The sequence below is a fragment of the Ciconia boyciana genome, chromosome 3 (genome assembly GCF_034638445.1).
Source record: "Ciconia boyciana chromosome 3, ASM3463844v1, whole genome shotgun sequence".
Classification (NCBI taxonomy): Eukaryota; Metazoa; Chordata; class Aves; order Ciconiiformes; family Ciconiidae; genus Ciconia; species Ciconia boyciana.
This window is the reverse complement of record NC_132936.1, coordinates 109,637,285-109,657,449: the sequence shown is the minus strand read 5'-3', so window position 1 is coordinate 109,657,449 and position 20,165 is coordinate 109,637,285. Positions and strand designations below refer to the sequence as shown.

Below are 20,165 nucleotides of genomic sequence, written 5' to 3'. Positions count from 1 at the left end.
GGAGAGAAAAGGCTGTTTACTCTATTATACTGACATTAAGTACTGCAACACTCAACATACACGTTAATACATAAACTATAGTGTTTCAACTGCATCCTCCTCATTTCCCACTATTCTAGCTGTGTTGCTATCAGTTTGCTTAATTTATAATAAGATACAAATTCCTTATTATCATTAGTTACTTTTTAGGTACTGTAAACATTTGTAAAGCTAAGCAATAAGAAACAAATATTACTGTGATATTATTAAAATAAGAATGGGGTGAAACAAACACATGATAATTATGAAAGATACTGGGGTATGTTTGCACAACTTGGGTGTATTTTTAGGACACGGTCTGTCTTAGTGACAGAATATACAAGAGGGAAGGAATATCTTAGTGTTACACTAAGTTCCTTTGTTGGTTTTCTAAATATTCTGGACTAAAGTCTCTCTTGCAGTCTTTCTTATAAAACAGAGAAAATATTTTTCCATCCCATGGGGGTATTGTGAGAATTACTCATCTGGTACATAGATAATTCCCAGCAAATAAAAATGCCACCAGTCATTGTTGGTATTACCTGTTCCTCACAGCTTCTGTGACAGGACAGCTAACTACAGCCCAGTGGGCGTATCACCAGTTGTTGTGGGGACCACCTATATATTTTTGGACAGGCTATCAAATGAGTAGAGAAAAAATAATTCCCTTTTTTTGTGTTCAGCTGCAGCTTACATAGCACGGTTTTAATAGAAAAATGTGTCATATGCCTCTTGTAGCCTCACTCGAGCTGAAAGCATGCTGAAAAGAACTGGCTTGATGTGCAATTTCTGTCAACTGGTGCTGACAGAAACAAGGGTTCAGCTTTAAAACCAGAAATATAGGGAAAGTGGGTGCCTTTGCTAGGTATCCTTCTTTGTTTGCAAACACTTGGTCTGCAATTGAAACAAGGAAAGACTTTATTATTGGCTGAGGAAAACACAGTGGCATAAGTAAATAAGTGAAATATCCACACCCATCATATCTCTGGCAGCGGTTCTTTAGTTCACTTCCCTACCAAGTGGTGCCAAAGTCCAAGGAGCTAACATTCCTTTAACTCTTTGTGTTCTCCCTTTTCCCTCTGCAATGCTATTAATGGTTAATGTATGTTCAGGATGAACTTGGCTGACGTGTCTCCAACCCCTATAGGAAGTGCTATCTGATCTGGTCCACCTACCCCAGCAATAGCAATTTATTTTTATTGCTGTCATCAGGCGTCCCCCACCCCCAGCTTCAATCCCGATTTCCACAAGTTCAACAGAAAGCCAGCAGGAAATACCTTACTCTAGCTGTAAAAGTGCCTGTGTGCCACAGCTTCGGAGCGGGCTCCTACCATGGAGACACTGCGACGACTCGTTCAACAAAATCTTTAGTAGACAAGGACCAGCAGCACCCCAGATCCTTGCACAGGGCTCTTGTCATACCAAGGGTGTACCCCAGCCCAGGGAGGGAACCCTTTCCTTGTCCCCGTCTTCTCAGTTTAATCCTATCTTCTACCCATCACAAGCTCACTTACACTTTTAGTAGCTCCTAACAGTATTTCTTGGAGGCTTTCTGCATAAAAAGCTTTTGGAATTAAATTCTCTGCACATTTCTTCACTCGCCAAGAGTAGGCAGGAGAGCTTCTTCCTTTGAAAGGCCGTTGCCCAAGCTGGTGGATGCCCTTCCCATGCTCACCGACAGAAAGCAGACTCTTCCCAGCCCCACAGCCCGCCCGCTCTGCCTTTTCACTCGCACAGGGTGGGAGTCGCTGTCCTCTCTAGCTTCGCACCAGTAAGTTTATATATAGTTGAGCAACTCTGAACAAGGATATCGGACTCGTTTAATCATATTGTGTATTTCATCTTCATGCATATATAAGGCTGTTGATGTTTTATATCAGCTGGTAAAAAGACCGGTTTAAAAAAAGTATTATATAGATGCTTGTTATGGCAAAACCCAGATAAAGGTCTTCTGTTGGTTATTGAACTGAGGAAGCAGATGCCTGAGCTGTTTCCCTCCCTGGAGCTCCAGCAGACGCAGGACTCGGCGGGCTTTTGGAGAACGCTGAACTATGGCCAGTGACCCTTGGGGGCTGCGCTGCCTTCCTCCCCTTTCACCTGACTTCTGAGGAAGGACAAACTGAAGTTACGGTCTGACTTACAGATGACATTTAATCCCGCACGGTAGCCTGAGCACACCACCACATCCCGTACACCTTTTGAGAGGAGAACTGCCACCGTGTGCTGCCAGGCAGCTGCCATTTTCCACCCCGGAGGCGGCCCCGTTTCAGCGCCGAACGAGCTTCTTCCACCCGTGGGTGCTGGGGTGGCCCAGCGTGCTCCTCGGGGAGGGAAGGCACTTCACGGGCGGGGCTGTAACCGCCACGAACCACCGCATTTTCTGTCACGTTTTTAGTCGTCGAAGTGTGAGGCAGACGGGGCCTGTGTTCGCACCTGGAGCTCGATGCTAAAAGGCTCGGCAGAGATAAGCGTGGAAATGAAACACCAGGCAGGGTACTGCTCCCCCTCCCCTTCGGCCTTAATGAGGCTGTGCTTTTTAATGAAAGGCGTAATTGCCGGGGAGACGAGCCGGCAGGGCGGAGGGGGTGGCTGAGGGGAACCGAGCCGGGGGCGGCCCGCGGCGGGGGAACGGCGGCGGCTGAGGGCCGAAGCGGGGAGGCGGCTCCCCTCAGCGAGGGGGGAAGGCCCGGAGGGACCCCCGGCCTGGCGGGTGGGTCGGCTCGGGGCAGCCCAGCCCAGCCCGCCGGCGGCCGCAGCCCGCGGGGCGTTGCGCGGCAGCCTCCTCCCTCCCTCTCTCCATCCCTCCCTCCCCTCCACCTCGGTCCGCCCGTATCCCTGCATTCCCTGCTGCAGCACCCCCCTCCTCCCCTCAATCCCATCAGTAGCGGCGGCCCCGGGCTCGGCTCCCCGCGCTGCGGCGGCGCTCGGCGGCGGTTCCCCCCCGCCGCGGCCGCCATGTTGGGCTGCTGCGAGCTCGGCGGCGGCGGCTGCTGCTCCGTGTGACCGCGGGAGGGAGGGAGAGAGGGAAGGAGGGAGCGGCGGGGGAGAGGAGGGCGCGGAAGCGGAGGGGAGGGAGGGAGGGAGGGAGGGCGCCGCCGTTACCCCTCCCCGCCGCTCCGCGCACGCACGCACACACATCCCACACACACACACACACGCACCGCGGGAGGATGCCCTTTGCCCGGGGGGGCGAAGCCGGGAGAGCATCTCGCCGCCGGGAGTGAAGCCGCTGCCGCCGGGGCCTCCCGGCCCGCAGCGCGCGGCCGGAGCGGGGACGCCGGCGTTTTCCCTCCGCCCCAGGACGCGCACCCGGAGAAGGAGAAGGAGAAGGAGGGCGCCGTCGCCGCAGCAGCAGCCATGGGAAGGATTTGACAGGGCTCGGAGCGCTTCCCAGCCGCCCCGCGGCGGTGCCGGTGTGTAGGGGCGCGCGTCCCGCCCGCCGCCCCTTGGCGCAGCGGAGGAGAAGGGGGCGACGATGAAGACTTTAGTTTTTTTGAATCACTGAAAAGCCTTAAAAGGAGACTCGGTAAGGAGGAGGAGGAAGGGAAAGGCTGCCCGGGGCAGGACGTGGCTGCGCCCTGAGGAGGGGCGGCCGGGGGGACCTGCGCCCCACCCCCACGGCGGGCGCGGTGGCCGCCGAGGCGCTGCCCGCCGGGGCCGCGGCCGGGGCCGGGGAGGCGGCGGCGGGGGCGGCGGGGCTGCGCGGCCCCCTCCCTCCCTCCCCGCCGGTGTGCGCCCTGTTCTCTTCTTCCTTTCGGGCGTATAAATACATACGTTTTTCCCTTCCCATCCGTTCTGGGAAGTGGAACGCTGGTGCGAGCCGAAGGGGGCTCTTTAATGATGCGGTGGGGCTCCTCTCAGGATCGTGTTGCATGATCTGCATTTTGAATGAAGGAGAAGACCTTTTTAAATATATAAGTGCGTATGCCTGTGCACGCATGGTGGAATCGGTGTCAGTCAGCCTCGGTTGAATTTGAGTGCAATTATTATTATTATTAACGCATCAGGAGTGGCCATATATATTTTTTTTCCTTCTTATTAAGCATATTAAAAGATTTTTTTTTTAGGATAACTATTTTCTTGTCTTAAAAACTATGTATACACAGATATGCACACTATATGTGTGTGTCTGAAACTCGCGAGGGTTTAGTTTCAGGCTGGGAACACCGAGGTGGGCTGGAAATTAAGCACCGCCAGAGTTTGACACTTGCTAAAAATACCGTTGACTTCTTTTTAAACAACAAAACCCTCAAAAGATTTTTTTGTTTTATTTTTTTGTTGTTGTTTTTTGGCAAAGTAATAATAATCATTAAAAAAGAAACCCCAATGCAAACTGAAACAACCATGTCTGGAGAAGTGCGTTTGAAGCAGTTGGAGCAGTTTATTTTGGATGGGCCAACTCAGACTAATGGGCAATGCTTCAGTGTGGAAACCTTGCTGGATATACTCATCTGCCTTTACGATGAATGTAATAATTCCCCTCTGAGAAGAGAGAAGAACATCCTTGAGTATCTAGAGTGGGGTAAGTTTGAATGTGTTTATTTTGTGTACATCCGTCCATGTTCCTGTCTGCTTTGTATAATGTCTCTGTTATTTATGTGTAAGAGGGGATTGTTTATAACTCGGTGTTTTACTGGGAAGTGTTACCAGTTTTACTGTATTTAAACATGGTGGTGGTGCTAAAAAGAAATCCATATCGGTTATTCGTCTTTGACGTATACGTGTTGAACATGTATTATTCTTTTTTTTTTTTTCTTTTTTGACATGGGTCAGACTCTGGTACATGAGGCATATTTGTTTTGCCTTCAGGCCCAGCTGTTGAGTTTTGTATCCTAAAGCTGCTGGGAACATAGAAGGGTGAGGGATAAATTCTCTGATGCTTGAAAAAAAGATCAGTACACAATCCTCTGATTTGCATCTGCAGTCAAATCTATACTGCTTTAAAATATAAGATGTTGATCAACAAGAAAATCCTCCAGCTCTCTTAAATGGTATGGGTTTGAAATGTCTGTGAAAATGGAGAAAATGACATTCTCTTCTTTAACAGAAAATCATTGCTGACTTAGACTGATTTTCCTGATGAGGAAAACAAAGTTGAAAAGCAGAATGAAATTGTGTGTCCCCCCAGCACCCTTTCCATTTTCTTTCTTTGTTTTGGGGAGACAGGGTATTTGCAGATTTTTAAATGAAAACAGGTGAATGACAGCGTTCCGGTTCTTCTTAAGTTGTCACAGAACTGGTTGTCTCTATGGTTTTAATTCGTTTTCTTCCTCTTCCTAAACATAGATGCAAAACAGAAGATGTGGTCTGACATAAGAACCTTGATGAGAACGGTTACTGTATCTGACCTTCAAACTTCAAAGTCATGCTGCACTTCTGCATTTACATGCAGAACCATTTACCACGTTTGCTTTGTAATAAATACATCAGCAGGGCTTCTTTATTAAAAAGAAAAAAAAAAAGCACATTTTCAAAACGCCTAACAGGCATTTGATTAATTAGCTGGTTGAGCTCTTCATAATGAAGTCACTGAGGAAAGACATTGTTTTGATAACTGATCTAACAACTTGAGGCTGATATGTGTGTGTTTTATTTTCATGCTCCTCACTGTGGTCATACTGACATCTAAAGGACATCTGACTCATTAATTAAGTTTCTTGTACTGTTCATATTGCACTGGTCTTTGTTTTCTTATTATCTGGAGGAACAGGCTATAATTAATGCGTTGTAGCTAAGGAGGAAATAGTAATTAAAAGTACTTCTGAAGAACCTTCCCTCTAAAACTGTCACTGTGGCATACAGATGCTGTGAAAGTCTGGGAAGATATGGTGGTTCCAAGGGTATTTTGTATGCGAGAACTTAGTGTAGCCTGTAGTGGATCTAGCCAGCTGATATCCTGTAAATAATAATAATAATTTAAAAAGTTAACCATATTAATATGATCAGAGTAATGGTGTGTTTGGGACCCATCATGTTGGGTGCTGGTGCATTCGGTGGTAGTTGTTTGATAGATAAATGCATCATTCCAAGGCTCTGACAGTACCCGAAGATTTCTATAATAAATTTTACAGGCTGCTAATGGAAATAGTACACTGTTTTGGAAAGGCTGGAATAAGGTTTCTTGATGGGCTGTTTTTCTTGCTACTTTTCCGCTCTCATGCTCCAACTGTGCCTTAGCAGGACTCTCAAGCTTCAGATGAGACCAGTTCCTCCCGTTTTGAAGGCTGAGTTGCCTGAGTCCTCTGCTCCCAGCTCTGCTAACTGGACTTCTACCCTGGGAATTTTTTCAAGAGGGTTTGTGAGGTGAAATGCAAGAGCAACGGTTTCTTGTACCTGCCATTGGAAGTGTCTATGTGAATGATGTCTTTATCCTGCAAACACTCACATGAATTGTCTCTTCTGAAAGCCAGCCCTCCTAGTGAAAGTAGCGGTCTCTGGCATTTCTGTTGAGATCAGCGGGTTGGCAAAATTAGGTTCTTATAGAGGTAGCGTACCCTCCAGTGCTTGGGTGCATTGAAGTTATGGAGGGTACCCTGTTCTTTGATATAATCGTGACCTCGCATATCTCTCTCCCCAAAAGGGGAAAAAATGCAAGTGGTTGATTACAAAGAGGTTATATGTGGTTTTAAAGTCGGAGATGTGCCGAGTAGTGGCAGAAGTGGGAGGCTGGCAGCCAGAAATGGTAGGCTCTGCCCCTGCTTCCCTCAGTGAGTCAGTGCTGAAGTGCTTTCAGCTCGTTTTTTTTTTTTCAGCTTCCCTGTTTGAACAGTAGGGAAAATACCACCGATTTTACACCAGGGAGTTCTGAAAGCTGCTGTATGTGAAGCACTCTTAGTTTTGAATGTACCGTATAAAATAGTGTCTATTAATTTATTTTTCCCATCAGTGAAATAAAACTTGGTGCCTGGTATATCTACTGGTGGGTGTCAGTTGCTGTCTTGGAAGGACATTTTGTGGGTTTATGCCAAGCATCCACAAATTAGCTTTATTACTATGAAGAGTGCAATCTGAAATTATTGGAACTGATTTTGGAATGGTATGAACTGGTATGTTTGTGCATTTACAAATTACAAAGTACAAATTTATTCCTGAGAACTGTTCATCGTCTTAAGCTTAAACTGCTTTTTTAAATTATTCTTTCTAGAAGGAAATAAGGTTTATTTATATAGCTAGTTATTTTTAAGAAAAGGCTAATAAATAGCTGTTTGGTGGTCATAGACTCCTGTTGAGCACAACAGCAAATAATTTTTTCTTGCTTTTCATTGGTGCAGTTTTGAGGTGCTACTGTTTGGTTTTGTGGGAGTTTTGGGGTGGGGTTTTTTTGGCGGGGGTGTACATGGATGCCTGTTTTTATTTAAGCTGTTCTAGGTCTGATAAGTTACATGCTATATTTCATGTAAGACTGAATATTCATAGCACAATCTAAATTTTGGGGGGAAAGGTTTAGGAGGTATTCTAGCATGGAAAAGCTAATGTGGTCTTAGTGACAGCCATGTGACTGCTGCTATATTTAGGGGAACTAAGAAGCTTCATGTTCCAGTCCTTGGATCTTTTAGGACTATTTTATGAACTTGTTATCTAGATCTATAATTTATTAAAAAATGAAGCAGGGTGAAACAGTTGAGCATCTGAACTGGTTGTTCATCTTTTGTTCTGGTTTAATGTTAAAGTTTAACTCAGCAAGTAAAGAAAGTAAAGTCTCTGCAATGTGAAGTTGAGTTTTACATTTTGGTAGGTTTTCAGTCTTTTTGAGGTGCTTGAAATGACATTAGACTGGTTTGAAGTGTCAGGTTAATTATTTTGTGATTTAGAATCTGCATTACTTCTAAAATGCTTTTTTTTTACTTAAAGTGAAAACATAATTACTTTCCCTATTTTTATACATTATTAGTTTTGTGACATGCGAATAAGATGATTTGAGTTTGTTTTTTATTTTACATAGGTATTTTATATGCAAAGACAAGCATGGAAACAACTGGTGTACTTGAGTTCTGAGGGTTAAATCGGGGCACGTTTTGAGATGATGGGAGGGAACTGGATAATTTAGATTTGGTTTGTTCCATGTATTTGATGCTAGTTTTCATTTTTATCTCTATTGATAGTTGTATTTGTGATTCAGAAAAGGTATTGTCTAATTATAGCAACTGGAGCTTACCAGAAAAAGCTATTGAGAATTCCAAGCATTTTGCTTTTTCTTTTCTACATGTGTATGAGTTGCCACAGTGACTCAAGACTGTAAGGGCGGTAATGAAGGGCTGATAAGTTGAACTTGAAAGAAAAATATAGTGATAGAAATAAGCTTTTAGAGATCTTTTTGTTCTGGGAAAACTTCCTTTACAATGGCTTCAATTTGAATTATTTTTAAAAAGAAACTAGAACAATGTTATTTAGGATGCATGAAAGAAAACTAAATAAACTTAAAAATGTGTGGAGATATAAGGGAGGGAAGATGGAGAGCACTACCAATAGTATGGGGAGGTCAGTGACTTGATTGAATCTGTTCTCTTGTAGGGAAAATGCAAACTGTCCTTTAGTGGTTTTTGTGTTCGTTTTGTTTTCTACCAAAGGAAGCTTTGGAAGATGGATTAAACTGTTCTCGTTTCAGCTCTAGGAGAACTGAAATGTTGTGGTGTTGATGCAGTGCTGATATGGTCATAGACTAGACTGTCATCATTGGTCTCATACTTCTGTCATTCAGATGTGCAACATCTCTTCTGGACATTAAAAATGGTTCTACGTCCATAAACCTATTTTTTTTCAAGACAGAGTTTCGGAGATGTTGTCTGTGTTTCCTTTCTGGCAATCTCTCTCTCTCTCTCTCCCCCTCCCTCCTGTTTTTTCTTAAGAAAAAATGGTACGGCCATTTTCAAGCTAGGTTCTTGCCTCTAGATTCCTGCACCTCTTCTGTGTTGTTCATCTGTTTGTAGGTCATGAAAGAAATCACAGGTATTTTCAGCTATGAGTTGCTTATATTTTGTTTTCAAAATAGACTGTTAAAAAAATAATCCTTCATTTAGGTCCTATTCTTAGCAGAGAGAGCAGTAAAAGACTTACCACTCAACTTCTTTGTGTTCTTTATTTTTTTTTAAAGTAGACTTTGGTGCTTAGTACAATCTAACCCATGAGAAATACATTTTTTAAAAAAAAAAAATTACATTTTAGGAATTATCATTGGGTTTTTTTGTTATTATAGTCATAAAACTGGGAATACTTCTTGGTCTGATTGACACAAGCAAAAACAGTTATTAAATTCTTTTTGAGAAAGAATGAGTGTCCTAAATGTCAAGGCCACTTAATGTGCTTAAGCATATGCCTAATTTTAAATGTGAGTTGTTTTGTTGCCTACAGCTGAGGTATATGGAGGTATGGGGATCCATCTATGTAGAAGTCATTGTGGCATTCTTGACACACAAATTTCTGTCATTATTTACGATAACACTTTACTGCTTATTTTATGTAAAACGTTGTTTCTGTTACATAGCTGCAGCTAACAATTAAATGCTTTTTATTGATTGGGGTGAGAGAAGGAGGTTCTTCAATGCTGTCAAATAGAAATGACCTTCAAATCTCCATGTTTCAGAGTATTGTGTAAACAGCTTTTATAGACATGTAGTTTTATACCAAATTACTTGAAAAAGAAGGAAAAAAAAATGCAGGAAAATACGTAGGAGAATGGTTGCCTGTGCAGACCTTACTGTTAGGTAGCTCTGTGTTTAACCACTATACCTTTTGAATTGTGACCTCTCCCACATTTATATCAGTTTTTCTTTTTGTCTTGAACAGAGGAAACTAATTACTGTAAGTTTATCAACAGTTCTGATGTGATCAAATGAGCTGTGAGACAATCCAGTTAATTCTACTTGTTTTGCATTAGGGTTAAAGCCAGTTTCCAGTAGAGTGAGGCATTAACCCGTTGTAACACATTTGTTTCTTAACACATTTGCAATACACCAAGTTTTTTAAACTTATTTTTACTTAAAATTAAGTTTTTTTGAGGATGTTCTTTTTTGTTGTTTTTGTTCTTTTGGGCTGGGGAAGTTTAGAGGTATTCAGAGGCTGCCTGACAGGCTTTCGGGCTTGTGTATTTAGATTGACTGACTTCTGTCAGTGATGTCCTCCTTATTGCAGAGGAGTAAGACTTGCTTAGATAGGAAGCTAACTAATACTTAATTTTCAGGAATTTTAGGAATGCCTTTATTTTGTACAGAAATTCCTAGCATGCTTTGGTCTAATGGGGACAAATGGAGAAATACAATTATATGAGTTAGTCTGCTCAGTGGGCATTATAAACCCCATGACAACACAATAAATTCCTTGTTACTAAGACATTTCATGTTAAAGGGTTAATCCAATAGTTTATTTGTGGGATGATCATAACTGTAAAATGTACTGCTGAAGGTGTGTTTGAATTCTTAATCTCTGTGTAGCGTATGATGCTGTGCGTGTGTGTACCTGATTAAACTCTGTCCTTGTCTTTTGGCACTTCTCTCCTGAACTTTATTGACGTACTCTTTTATAACCTGTAGCATATTATTAGTTCGCAGCTGACTGAAAGAAGGATATTGTGCTATAAGAACAATGAGCTTATTTGGCCCAATATAGTTTAATACTTTGTTTTATATATATATACACATATTTTTTTATTTTTTTTTTAGACGAAGATCGAGAGAAACTACCTTTCTTTTTGAAGCTCTATCTTACCCCCATAGATCAGTGCTTGAATTCTGAATAGCAGCAGCAAATAAAAGTAATTTCACTTCTGAGTCATACCTGTGGCTGGATAGTCAAGTGCCAGTGTTGTTTTGAAATTTTATTGAGAATAAATTGCAAATACAGAATTTCCGGATACGGAGTGGATCCAGGCTACTATACTGGAAACTATTTTTCCCATATTATTTTCTGAAAGTGGACACTGTAAATTATCTTGGATGTGTCTTTGCAAAAGATTAACCCATTCATAGCATCCCTAATTATTTTTACACTGTAAAAAATTTACCATCTCCATTTGCGCAGAAAACTTCCAGAAGCAATTAGTCCTGTTGCCAAGCTGTAAAACCTGACTAAAAAAGGTACAGTGGGTAGCTGAGACAGAATTAAAAGAAAAGGCCAACTCCTAGACTCTTAAGTTTTATCTTTTGGCAAAGCAGACATTCCTTCCATAAGCATTTGTACTTGTCTAATTTGATTTTCTTTTCTGGCTGAACAACTAGAATATTTTGTTCTACTCTGGTCTAACTTACCTCAACACATTATTTTTCTAAAATCCTCATTAAGCTTGGGAATGCCACTAATGTGGAGTAAAATCTTTAAAAAATGCAAGTGATTTAGGTCAGTCATGTGCAATCTTTTGTTAACTGCAAGATTTTTATTTCAAATAGTTTAAACATGACATTGGGCTTAATAATAACTGCAAAAATCTTCTATTCAGACAGGTCAGTTTGCTTTATTTCTAGTAATACAGCCTAATTAGGTTTACTAGCGGTCACCATGGATAAAATCCACGAGGTGTATCCAGACTCCTAAGACTTTGTGTTTCATAATTCTTCCTTATCCGTATCCAGACTTCCAGTTTGACTTAAATTAGTTTTGTTACATAATATTGTAGGTTTCTTTTATTCTTAGGGATCCGCTTCTTAGTGCACCTTCTCTCTGCATCTTTTTGAAAAGTTTTTGATCTGGAGCTTGTACATGTTATGAACTGCAGTATTTTGTATGCCATTTTGAGGAAAAAAACCTCAACCTTTTAAATATATTCTGTTCAGCAATTTAGTAGAAATGTATGGTAATTCTTTTTGTAGAAAGACTAGGTGAGTTTAGAGTGGCATTCCAAAGGGGAGGGAAAAAGCATTCATAGATGTTAATAACAGTAATTACATTTCCTTCAAACGTTGTGGGATTAGGCCAGCAACACTTTGTTGCTCTTGTGTTCAGTTTCTTTTCAGTCTCAGAAGTCTGGGCTTGGAGGAGGACTGTTGTCTTAGCTCGGGAGCATGGACGTACTTCGTTCTCAGAGTGGAGGGTACATGAGCAGTTTTGTGTAAAGTGATTCTTTTTTTTTCTTTTTTTAAAGTATTCCCTCTCACTGTTGCCCTTGTTTCATCCTTTTCATCTTAAAATCCTACCTTATTTTAGGCTTGTGTGTCCTGCTTGTGAGGTGTCCTCACCTGCGGTGAAGGGCGTGCAGGTCTCCCTTTCTGAGTTCTTCCTCCTTTCTTTTCTGTGTGTTTTTCACGGGTAATGTTATTCCAAAGCAAAGCTTTAATGTACTTACCTTCTCTAAGCTGAGGCCTCCTTCTCTTCTTCCTCACTTCCATTCTGTTGCTTTTCATCTGAGCAAGATCTCCGTTTGTCTTTCCAATACGATGTGGATATCCATATGTCAGTCTGATCATCCTGTGGCCAAAATCTTGGTTTCTGGGTCTGGATTTTGTTTTTCCTTTGTTTCTCCCCAGTTATCCCCAAGCTTGCATGATTTTGTTGGTCAGGTTCATAATATAGAGATTGTGTGTGGAGAATGGTAACAAAGTTGTCACCTGTGGGAGAAATACACACAGGCTTTACCTACAGGTGCACCCACACAGCATTTTCCATAAACACCCTGTATATTTCTTATTAGATCCAGTACATATCAATTGATTTGCTAACACGAATCATTTCTACTTGTAAGCTCTTGTAGAGCTTGGGGCTGTTTGTTCTGGCTTGCGAGTAAGAAGCTGTGACCTGTTTTACTCCTGTAGTCTAAATACGAAGAGACTTAAGTGAGAGTATAGCTTTATCGTTTTAATACCTAAAACTAAAATAGGAAAATAGTGATAGGAAGGGTGGCAATGACTTTTGTTACATGACTGCAAAGTGGTTTAAGAAAATGTCGTTCGTGCTGTGGGGATACCATAGTCCCAAGGTATTTCCTGCTCTTGCTCATTAAAGCTCTTTCACCTTTACCACGCTGCCTTTTGTAAATAAAGCACTGTGTTGTTTGAATGTTTTGCAGGACACATAGTAACAAGAGGAGGAGGAAATAGAAGTTGGTATTTTAATTGTAACTCGATGGTTTTATTTTGGGTGGGAACTGACTTGATGGTGTCTTAAGGCTGGCTAAATCCACTGATCTCTGTTTTGCTGGTGCTTACGTGGGCAGAGGGACATAATCCAGTCGAAACTAACCCTGCAAAAACGTGCTGAAATCAGTTGATCCGGTTGTGTGAAGAGGTCGTACTGGTGTTTGTACAAAAGGAGGGGGCTAGGACTGTCACAGCCCAGACTTCAGTGGCTTCGCCTACTGTAGCTCCTGTGCTCCAAGTTTAGAGGCTGCCTCTCAGATTCCCTCTGACATACAAGGAAGCTACAATTTTGAACCAAATTTTGACATTACCAGCTTTTGCTGATAGATATTTGGTGTAAAAATTAAGAGAACCTTTTTGTTTCCATAACAGTTACCAAAACTTTTCTTCTTGCAATGAGAAAATTTCTAATCATGAATAAGGGTCTTCAGAATAGCTGTCTGATTTTGATGATGGCAAGTCCTTGGAAGAAGAGTATTGATGTGTTTGTGTGTTTTGTGGTAATTGTCATAGTATCACTCAATGTCTTTAAACAGTTTTCCTTGTACATTTTGTGACTGAAAGACAAGGATTCTTATATTAACACATTTGGAATAGTTTTGTTCTATTTCCCCCAACTTTTAGAAAACTTAACGTCGTTCTATCTTGTGATAATTTAAAAGGATCATTTTATAATTTTGGTAGGGATTGACACAAAAGAGACTTGTTTTTGCTGTGATCTGATATGTTAGAGAGAAATTATAGAAGCCGCTTCGTACGCAAACAGAAATTTGCAGAGAAAATCATTATCATTTAGCTGTGCAGTTGCTGTCCTAAGACACTTGATTTTGTTGTGTCACTCCACCCCCAATATTGACTATTTTTACCTTCATAGCTAGCAACCACCTTTGGCTAACAAACGATGTATTTCTAAACTTCTGTATCTTTGCAAAAGTCATAATTTAACTCTTGAAATAAATTTAGTCAAATTGGTTTTTCTGGATCTAAGTATTTGGTAGGCTGGCTTTTTTGTTTTCTTCATACTCCTGTGCGTTACATATTTTTCTGAAAGTAAATAATTGATTTAATGTCTCCACTGATGATAACCCAGACTCTCAAAAAGCAAACTAAACAGAGTTAAGGTTACTGAGAGAAAATGGTATATGATGCATATTACCACAGCTGGTGTGTATTATTTTAACTTGGTATTTCTTGGTTAACTTGATCTTTGAGTAACGCTTTGACTTGAGAGATGATGATCTGGGAACCAGTTGCTTTTAATGACATAGTTTCTTAGCTACTTCAGTGAATATCTGTACAAATATGCCGTTGAGTATGTACTGCCTGAGCTCATGTTAACACCTGAAAAGTCTCTTCCTGGGTGATTGAGCAGAGATGTCATCTGATCTTATTGGTAGTAGCCTAGTGCTTGAGCTGTCTGGGGGGAAAAAAAGGGTTCAGCGGGGGCAAGGAGTTGCTGTCTAGCTACAGTCTTCCTGAATATTTACATTCCTTTTGTCCAAAACTGAGATTATTTAATGGAATTAGTATTATTTACTGACAATATTACATTCACCTTGGCACTACCAGTAGAAGGGAATCTTTTCCAAGAAATTCTTGACATTAGTACTTAAAATTTTGCTTTAATTTCACCATTAAGTTTTCTTCATAAGGGAACAATCCAGTCTCAAGGTTTTTTGCTTTCTCTTGGTCGTGTAGTTTGTGTTGTCAGTAAATGTATTTAGCCATGTATATAATCATAGTAATAATTACACAAGCTTCTTAAACACCCCAAAATCTACATGATAAGTTGCTGCACATTGACTTTTTCTAAAGCCTCAATACATTCACTAAATGACACTGTGGCATAAGTGACACTAAAACCTTTCAATGACATCAAACTGTCATATGATTATTCAAAACTTGTCTAATTTTGTTCCATGTGATCTTGTGATTCTTGGTTTTTTCCCCCCCCCAACACCTTAATTAAGAAGGATGTTAATTGAGAATTCTTAGTGATAACTGCTTGTGATCAGCAAAATTAAATTTTACATTTTAAAACCTAAGAGTTAAGCAAATGTTACTCTGTCTCTAAAAGAACCGCAGTTTCTTGGTTTGTGTCTTTCACTTCAGAGAGGGGTTCCAACTTTTGGGGATTTCCTTTTATTTTTTGTTTCCTTTTTTTCTTCTCCAGTTTAAGGAAACCGTTTTCTCTAATAAGTCACTGCCAGATCTGGTTAGATCAAATTAATTCACTTGTTTGGGGCGAGTATTTTCTTTAGTAAAATAAAGTAGTTTTGATGTTAATCCCACTGATTCTAAAGCAATAAAGAAAACTTTGATGGATTTTCATGGCACTTTTGCTAATGTTAGGCTGCCATTTGTTTTTGCTTTTACTTTAGATTTTCAGTTTCTCTCAGGCACACCTTCTCCAGTCCTTTCTGTATTCCCCCCTGCCCCCGGGCATGTGAAATCATACGCTTTTACAGTGACAGGGTGCGAAGGTCATTCTTAGCACCGTTCCAGTGTCAGAGCTACAAAACCACTTCCTATGGGAAGCGTCAGAGGAAACCTGCAGGAGATATAAGATGGTAAATAAAGTAATTTTGGCAAAGCTACAAGGATTTCTTCTTGGTATGCCGATCGTTGTTTTCAATAACACCCCCACCACCATCCCCCTAAAAGCTTGTGGCAGAATTTTCATGAGCTTCAAGAGAAGCCAGGTCAAGCATGTCAAACTGCATGTTTGAGTTAAGCATAAACACCTATCGCAGGGGTTTGGGGTCCTTTGTGCATGTGTTTATAAAAGCTATGTAGCTCTTCTGCATTGTGTCATACCTGATGTCCTTTCTCACTTCAGAGTATTCAAGACAGACAGAAATATTTGAAGTCTGTAAGTGTGCTATTTGCAGGCATTTTGAGTCTCACAATTTTGGCCTAGGACTTATGAATAAACCCAGATTCTCTTTGTCTTTGCCTTAGTGTCTGTTTTGTACCATATTCTTCTATGCCTGGCACTTGAGGAGTTAGGTGTTATTTTTCCCTGCTGCTTTTTTCTCTCAGAGAAAAACAGGCTCTCCAGTGAAAGGCACGTTTCCCAGCCATAGGTGGTGTGTCAGGACTTCAGAAAGTTAAGACATCTCAATGAGGAAGGATTCACCAGTGGATCTTTAGGAAGGAGGACTGTCTATCAAGATGAGTATGTGTAAAATTATTAAATATAAATTCAGATGGCATATGTAGAAGACTGTGTGTATACATAGATACAGGTTATATGTATAGGAAAACTTTTTTTTTTTTTACAATAAACTTATACGGACTTTAAGTGGTAGGTGTTGACTTAGAGCCATGAGCCAAAACTGTGATGTCTGTCTGGTAGGAAGAAGAAAGTATTTGTAAGCCAAATTCTGCTCTCATTTAACGGAGGTAAATGTGAAGTTAATTCACTGATTCCTGTGCGATATTGAAGCAGTTCATATTTGCTGCTGAGATTTTAAGGAAAGACAAGCTATTTACTTGAGGGCATTAACTGGTTAAGTATTTAAAACTAGAGTTCAAGTACTGTAGCTTTTTCTAGATGTCCGTAGAGAGTATTTCCTTTATTTTGCTTTAATTTTTTGAAGTATGCTTTAAAAATGTATATTTCTTTCCAACTTGGGGAGGGTTCTAAATGTTCTCTTTCTTTCTTTCAAATAGTATGATTCCTGGTGAGAAAGTAATTTACAATGATACTGGGCACTTGCGTATATCGCCTTGAAAATCTGTTTGAGAAAAGTGGGTGGTTATTAGCATCTTAAATACCTCTGCAAAGAAATGGAGGCAGAGCTGTGATTTGTTGAAGGCCATTCAAAAATTCAGTGGAAAAGCAGTTTCTAGGATCCAAGTTTATGTGTATGTTTCTTCCAAATTTGTTTTTTTTTCTTTTTCAAAGTTTTTGAAATGTTTGCTGTTGAAATTCCTGAAGGTGTGGGTGGTTTGTAACTTCTGTGTGTTTAAGTGTTTTATTTATTTGCTTAAATTTTCAGTGTACTGTTAGGGTAGGCTTTTTATTGGTGTCATTACTCGAGAAAGCTTGGGATCTTGTTTCTGTGATCTTATTGCTGTGATGTCGTCTTTCCTCCCTCTCCTGTAACTTCAGCATTGTACAATTCAGAGCAGTGGCAATTGTTTTATTTCTCATAAGGGAAGTGCTCTTTTCTGCAGTGGTCAGGTGGATGCTTGCCAGAATTGTGTTTTGAGCAACTGTTTATGTATGTTGAACTTGAACTCCATAAAAATTAAACTTCTTCTAACTCATACAGCAGTTTGTACCTCACCTTTTCAAAACCTCTCCTGCAGCTCCACAAAGCACATGCATGCCACTGGTATTTCAGAAAAGTTTTCCCAGAGTGTCTAAATACCTCGTATAAAGTGTAATGTGTACATTTAAGTCTCATCTCATACTTACTATTTAGGACATGGGTCTGCACTGACTCCTACTGTGTTTAGGGCTTGCTTAGCTTGAGGGGACTTTGGGGAAGACTGGTGGTGGTGGAGCAAGTAACAGGCTGCAAAATTCAGTTCAGAGGGGAGAAAGGGAGTTTGTATAAAATATTGCTACACTAAAACTTTTCTCATAAAACTTTGCATGCTTGCAGGAAGTCAAATATGATGACAAGAGAGATAACCAGAAACTCTTGATTATAATCTCCAGCTAACACTGGAAATTATCTCCTGGAAAGCTGTATATGCATAGGTATTGCTCAAAAAAGTTTTAACTGAAGGTTGAAGCAAGGCCTCTTACAACCTTGTATTTAGTCATCAGTTGAGGTAAAAAAGACAGTATAGGTAGGCAATTTCACAGTATAGTTACTTCTGTGGATCAGGAAATTCCCCCTCCCTACCCCTCCACTCCTTTTTTTTCCTGCCTGGTCCTCCTGAGTATCTGCTTCCTGCTTGTTCCCACTGCACTCTGAACCGCCCTGCAAGGAATTGATTTTAAAGCAACTGTGCTAAGTAAAACTCAACTTTCCATTAAGAATGGATGCTCTACATTTTTAGTTAATTTTGTTTTGGTGTTTTGTGCTTAAGGACTTTTGAACACGTTCTGTAGGGTGCCCTGAGGTTGGTTGGTCGGTCAGTCTTTGCAGCAACTTAGTCATGACGTGCCAGAAGAGAATTGATGAATTTTTATTTTTTAAATAGTACTGCAAAAGAAAAACTCAAGAACTATTCCTGAGATATTACTTCGCAGATAGCAACTATCTCCCAGGCACAGGGTAACTTATGTAATACATAATGCTTTGCATTGGGAGTTATCATATTTTATTTATGGGGAAGTTTGTTTAATAAGGATATTCCTGAGTGATTTCACTGTCTCATTATAATTTGCATTTACTTTGTGTTTTGTTTGTGCAGAAACGTTTTGTACAAATTGCTTTTTGCTCTGCCAGAATCAAATGGCAAAAGTTCTTGAAGTGTCCCAAGGTAGTTATTTATGATATACCTGGAATAGAGGAGTTGGAGAGTGGGCATTGAGTTTCTCTGAGGTCTTCAGTGAAAGTATGGCAAGGGTTGGAATTTGCCTTCCATGGCCTACTGCTATAGCCAGCCCTTGTGCATACGTTCTGGACATGGGGAAGGAATAGCTGTTCCTCTACTGTTGGACATTTAATATTTGTAAAATGACAGTGATTTAGGGTTCTCATTCTTGATTCGATACAGTAGGACTTTAGAAACTTTCCTCCTCTTCTTTCTTTTGCAGTCAGGTGTGGAAGGTCATTAATTAATCTGTGTTCTGAGGTGATAGGCTTTACTAAAATTAATTTGTTTTCTTGCTAGTCTGTGGTGAGTGGAATTTGTGGTTTTAGTCTGGTCTTGGCTTCATTAGTGGATGGATAGAGAAAAGAGTAACTTTTAATGAATGCTTTAATTGTTTAAAGTGAATTTTCCTGAAGAAAAAGTATTAACAAACTATTAGACTTCAGCCTGACCACATGACATCTGAAGTAATGGATAGTCATTCACACCTGTGTAAAATCAAAGGCAGTCAGGACAGTAGTGTGTTTTAAAAATTTTTTTTTGGTATGGAACAGTAACATCTGAATGAAGTGCAAGCTAGTGCAAAACCAGATCCTACATCAGTATTTGTTTTGGAGAGCTTCAGTAGTTCATTTATGGTTTCTCTGCTTGTAAATAATGCAGTTATCCCATCTCCTGCTGAATTTTTTATTCTTTGTGTTTTCTGCTGATGAATGTATCCGTGTGTCTGAGCTATATTAAGAAAGGGTATAGAGCCAGTTAATAGCTGATTTATTGAGCTAAATTCCAACTTGCACAGAAGAACTTAATGTTCTCCTGGAGGTTCTTGGGTCCTTTCCCCCTTCTCTTCTCAATCCCATGTAACAGAGGAAGCCTTCTTATATATATTAATATAAGTCCCTTCCTTTTTGTGAGCTCAGTACTATAGTATGTGAGCTGTGGATTAGAGTAATTCCTCTACTCATCCCTTTGAATGCTTTTTCCCTCTTGCTTCTTGTGCTTTTAACTGGTAGCTGAGACTGTATTGCTGTGCTCAAGAATCTCCTAGGCTTTGTTAGCACAGTCAAAGTCTTTGTTTTAAGGTACTTTTCTGCACCAAGCACGATAATACTTTTCCTGTGGGTTGATTTAATTCCTCAAAAATGTTACTGCAGATAGTTGCACTGGAAAAGAAGAGGCATGTTTCTCTCTTGTGATTTAATTAACTGCATACTGTGCATCATTTGGGGGCTTATTAGCTGAGAAGAGTAGTTAGGATTCAAAACTTAAATACTTGAAGTAATCCATTAATATTTTTCTTTTTGATGTTGTTAACAGTGTTAAGAGAAAGACAAACACAAGAAAAGTCAGTGCGATAATTTTTCTTTCAAGCCTGATAGCTCAGGAAGGAAACCTTACCATGAAAAGAGAATTTGATCCATCACCATTTCATTGGTATTGCAGAGCACTGGCCTCCTGGTTGTGTTCAGGGCACTACCCTCTGCTTAGCTTCTGCACAGGTGCAAAACACGTAGATGGTGGTTCAGAACCGTCTTTCCATGTTTGCTAAGAGTTATGAGTCATTCTTAAACCTTAGCATTTTGATGT

At 40.5% G+C, this 20,165-nt stretch overlaps 1 protein-coding gene across 8 annotated transcripts in view; it reads left to right on the top strand.

The window, feature by feature from the left end:
- The first annotated feature begins 3,066 nt into the window (after positions 1-3,066).
- The window catches only part of CDC42BPA (CDC42 binding protein kinase alpha), a 192,976-nt gene continuing 175,877 nt past the window's right edge, over positions 3,067-20,165 (top strand). For 4 of the 8 annotated variants that reach the window (XR_012041682.1, XM_072857062.1, XM_072857061.1 and 1 more), the window contains exon 1: positions 3,586-4,540. Coding sequence is in view for 7 of the 8 variants with exons in the window: in XM_072857062.1 (XP_072713163.1) it covers positions 4,138-4,540 (403 nt within the window). In the remaining variant the exon portion in view is untranslated. Of the gene's footprint in view, positions 3,545-3,583; positions 4,541-20,165 lie in introns of those variants that run through there. The other 4 variants (XM_072857064.1, XM_072857059.1, XM_072857060.1 and 1 more) reach the window with 3 other exon arrangements.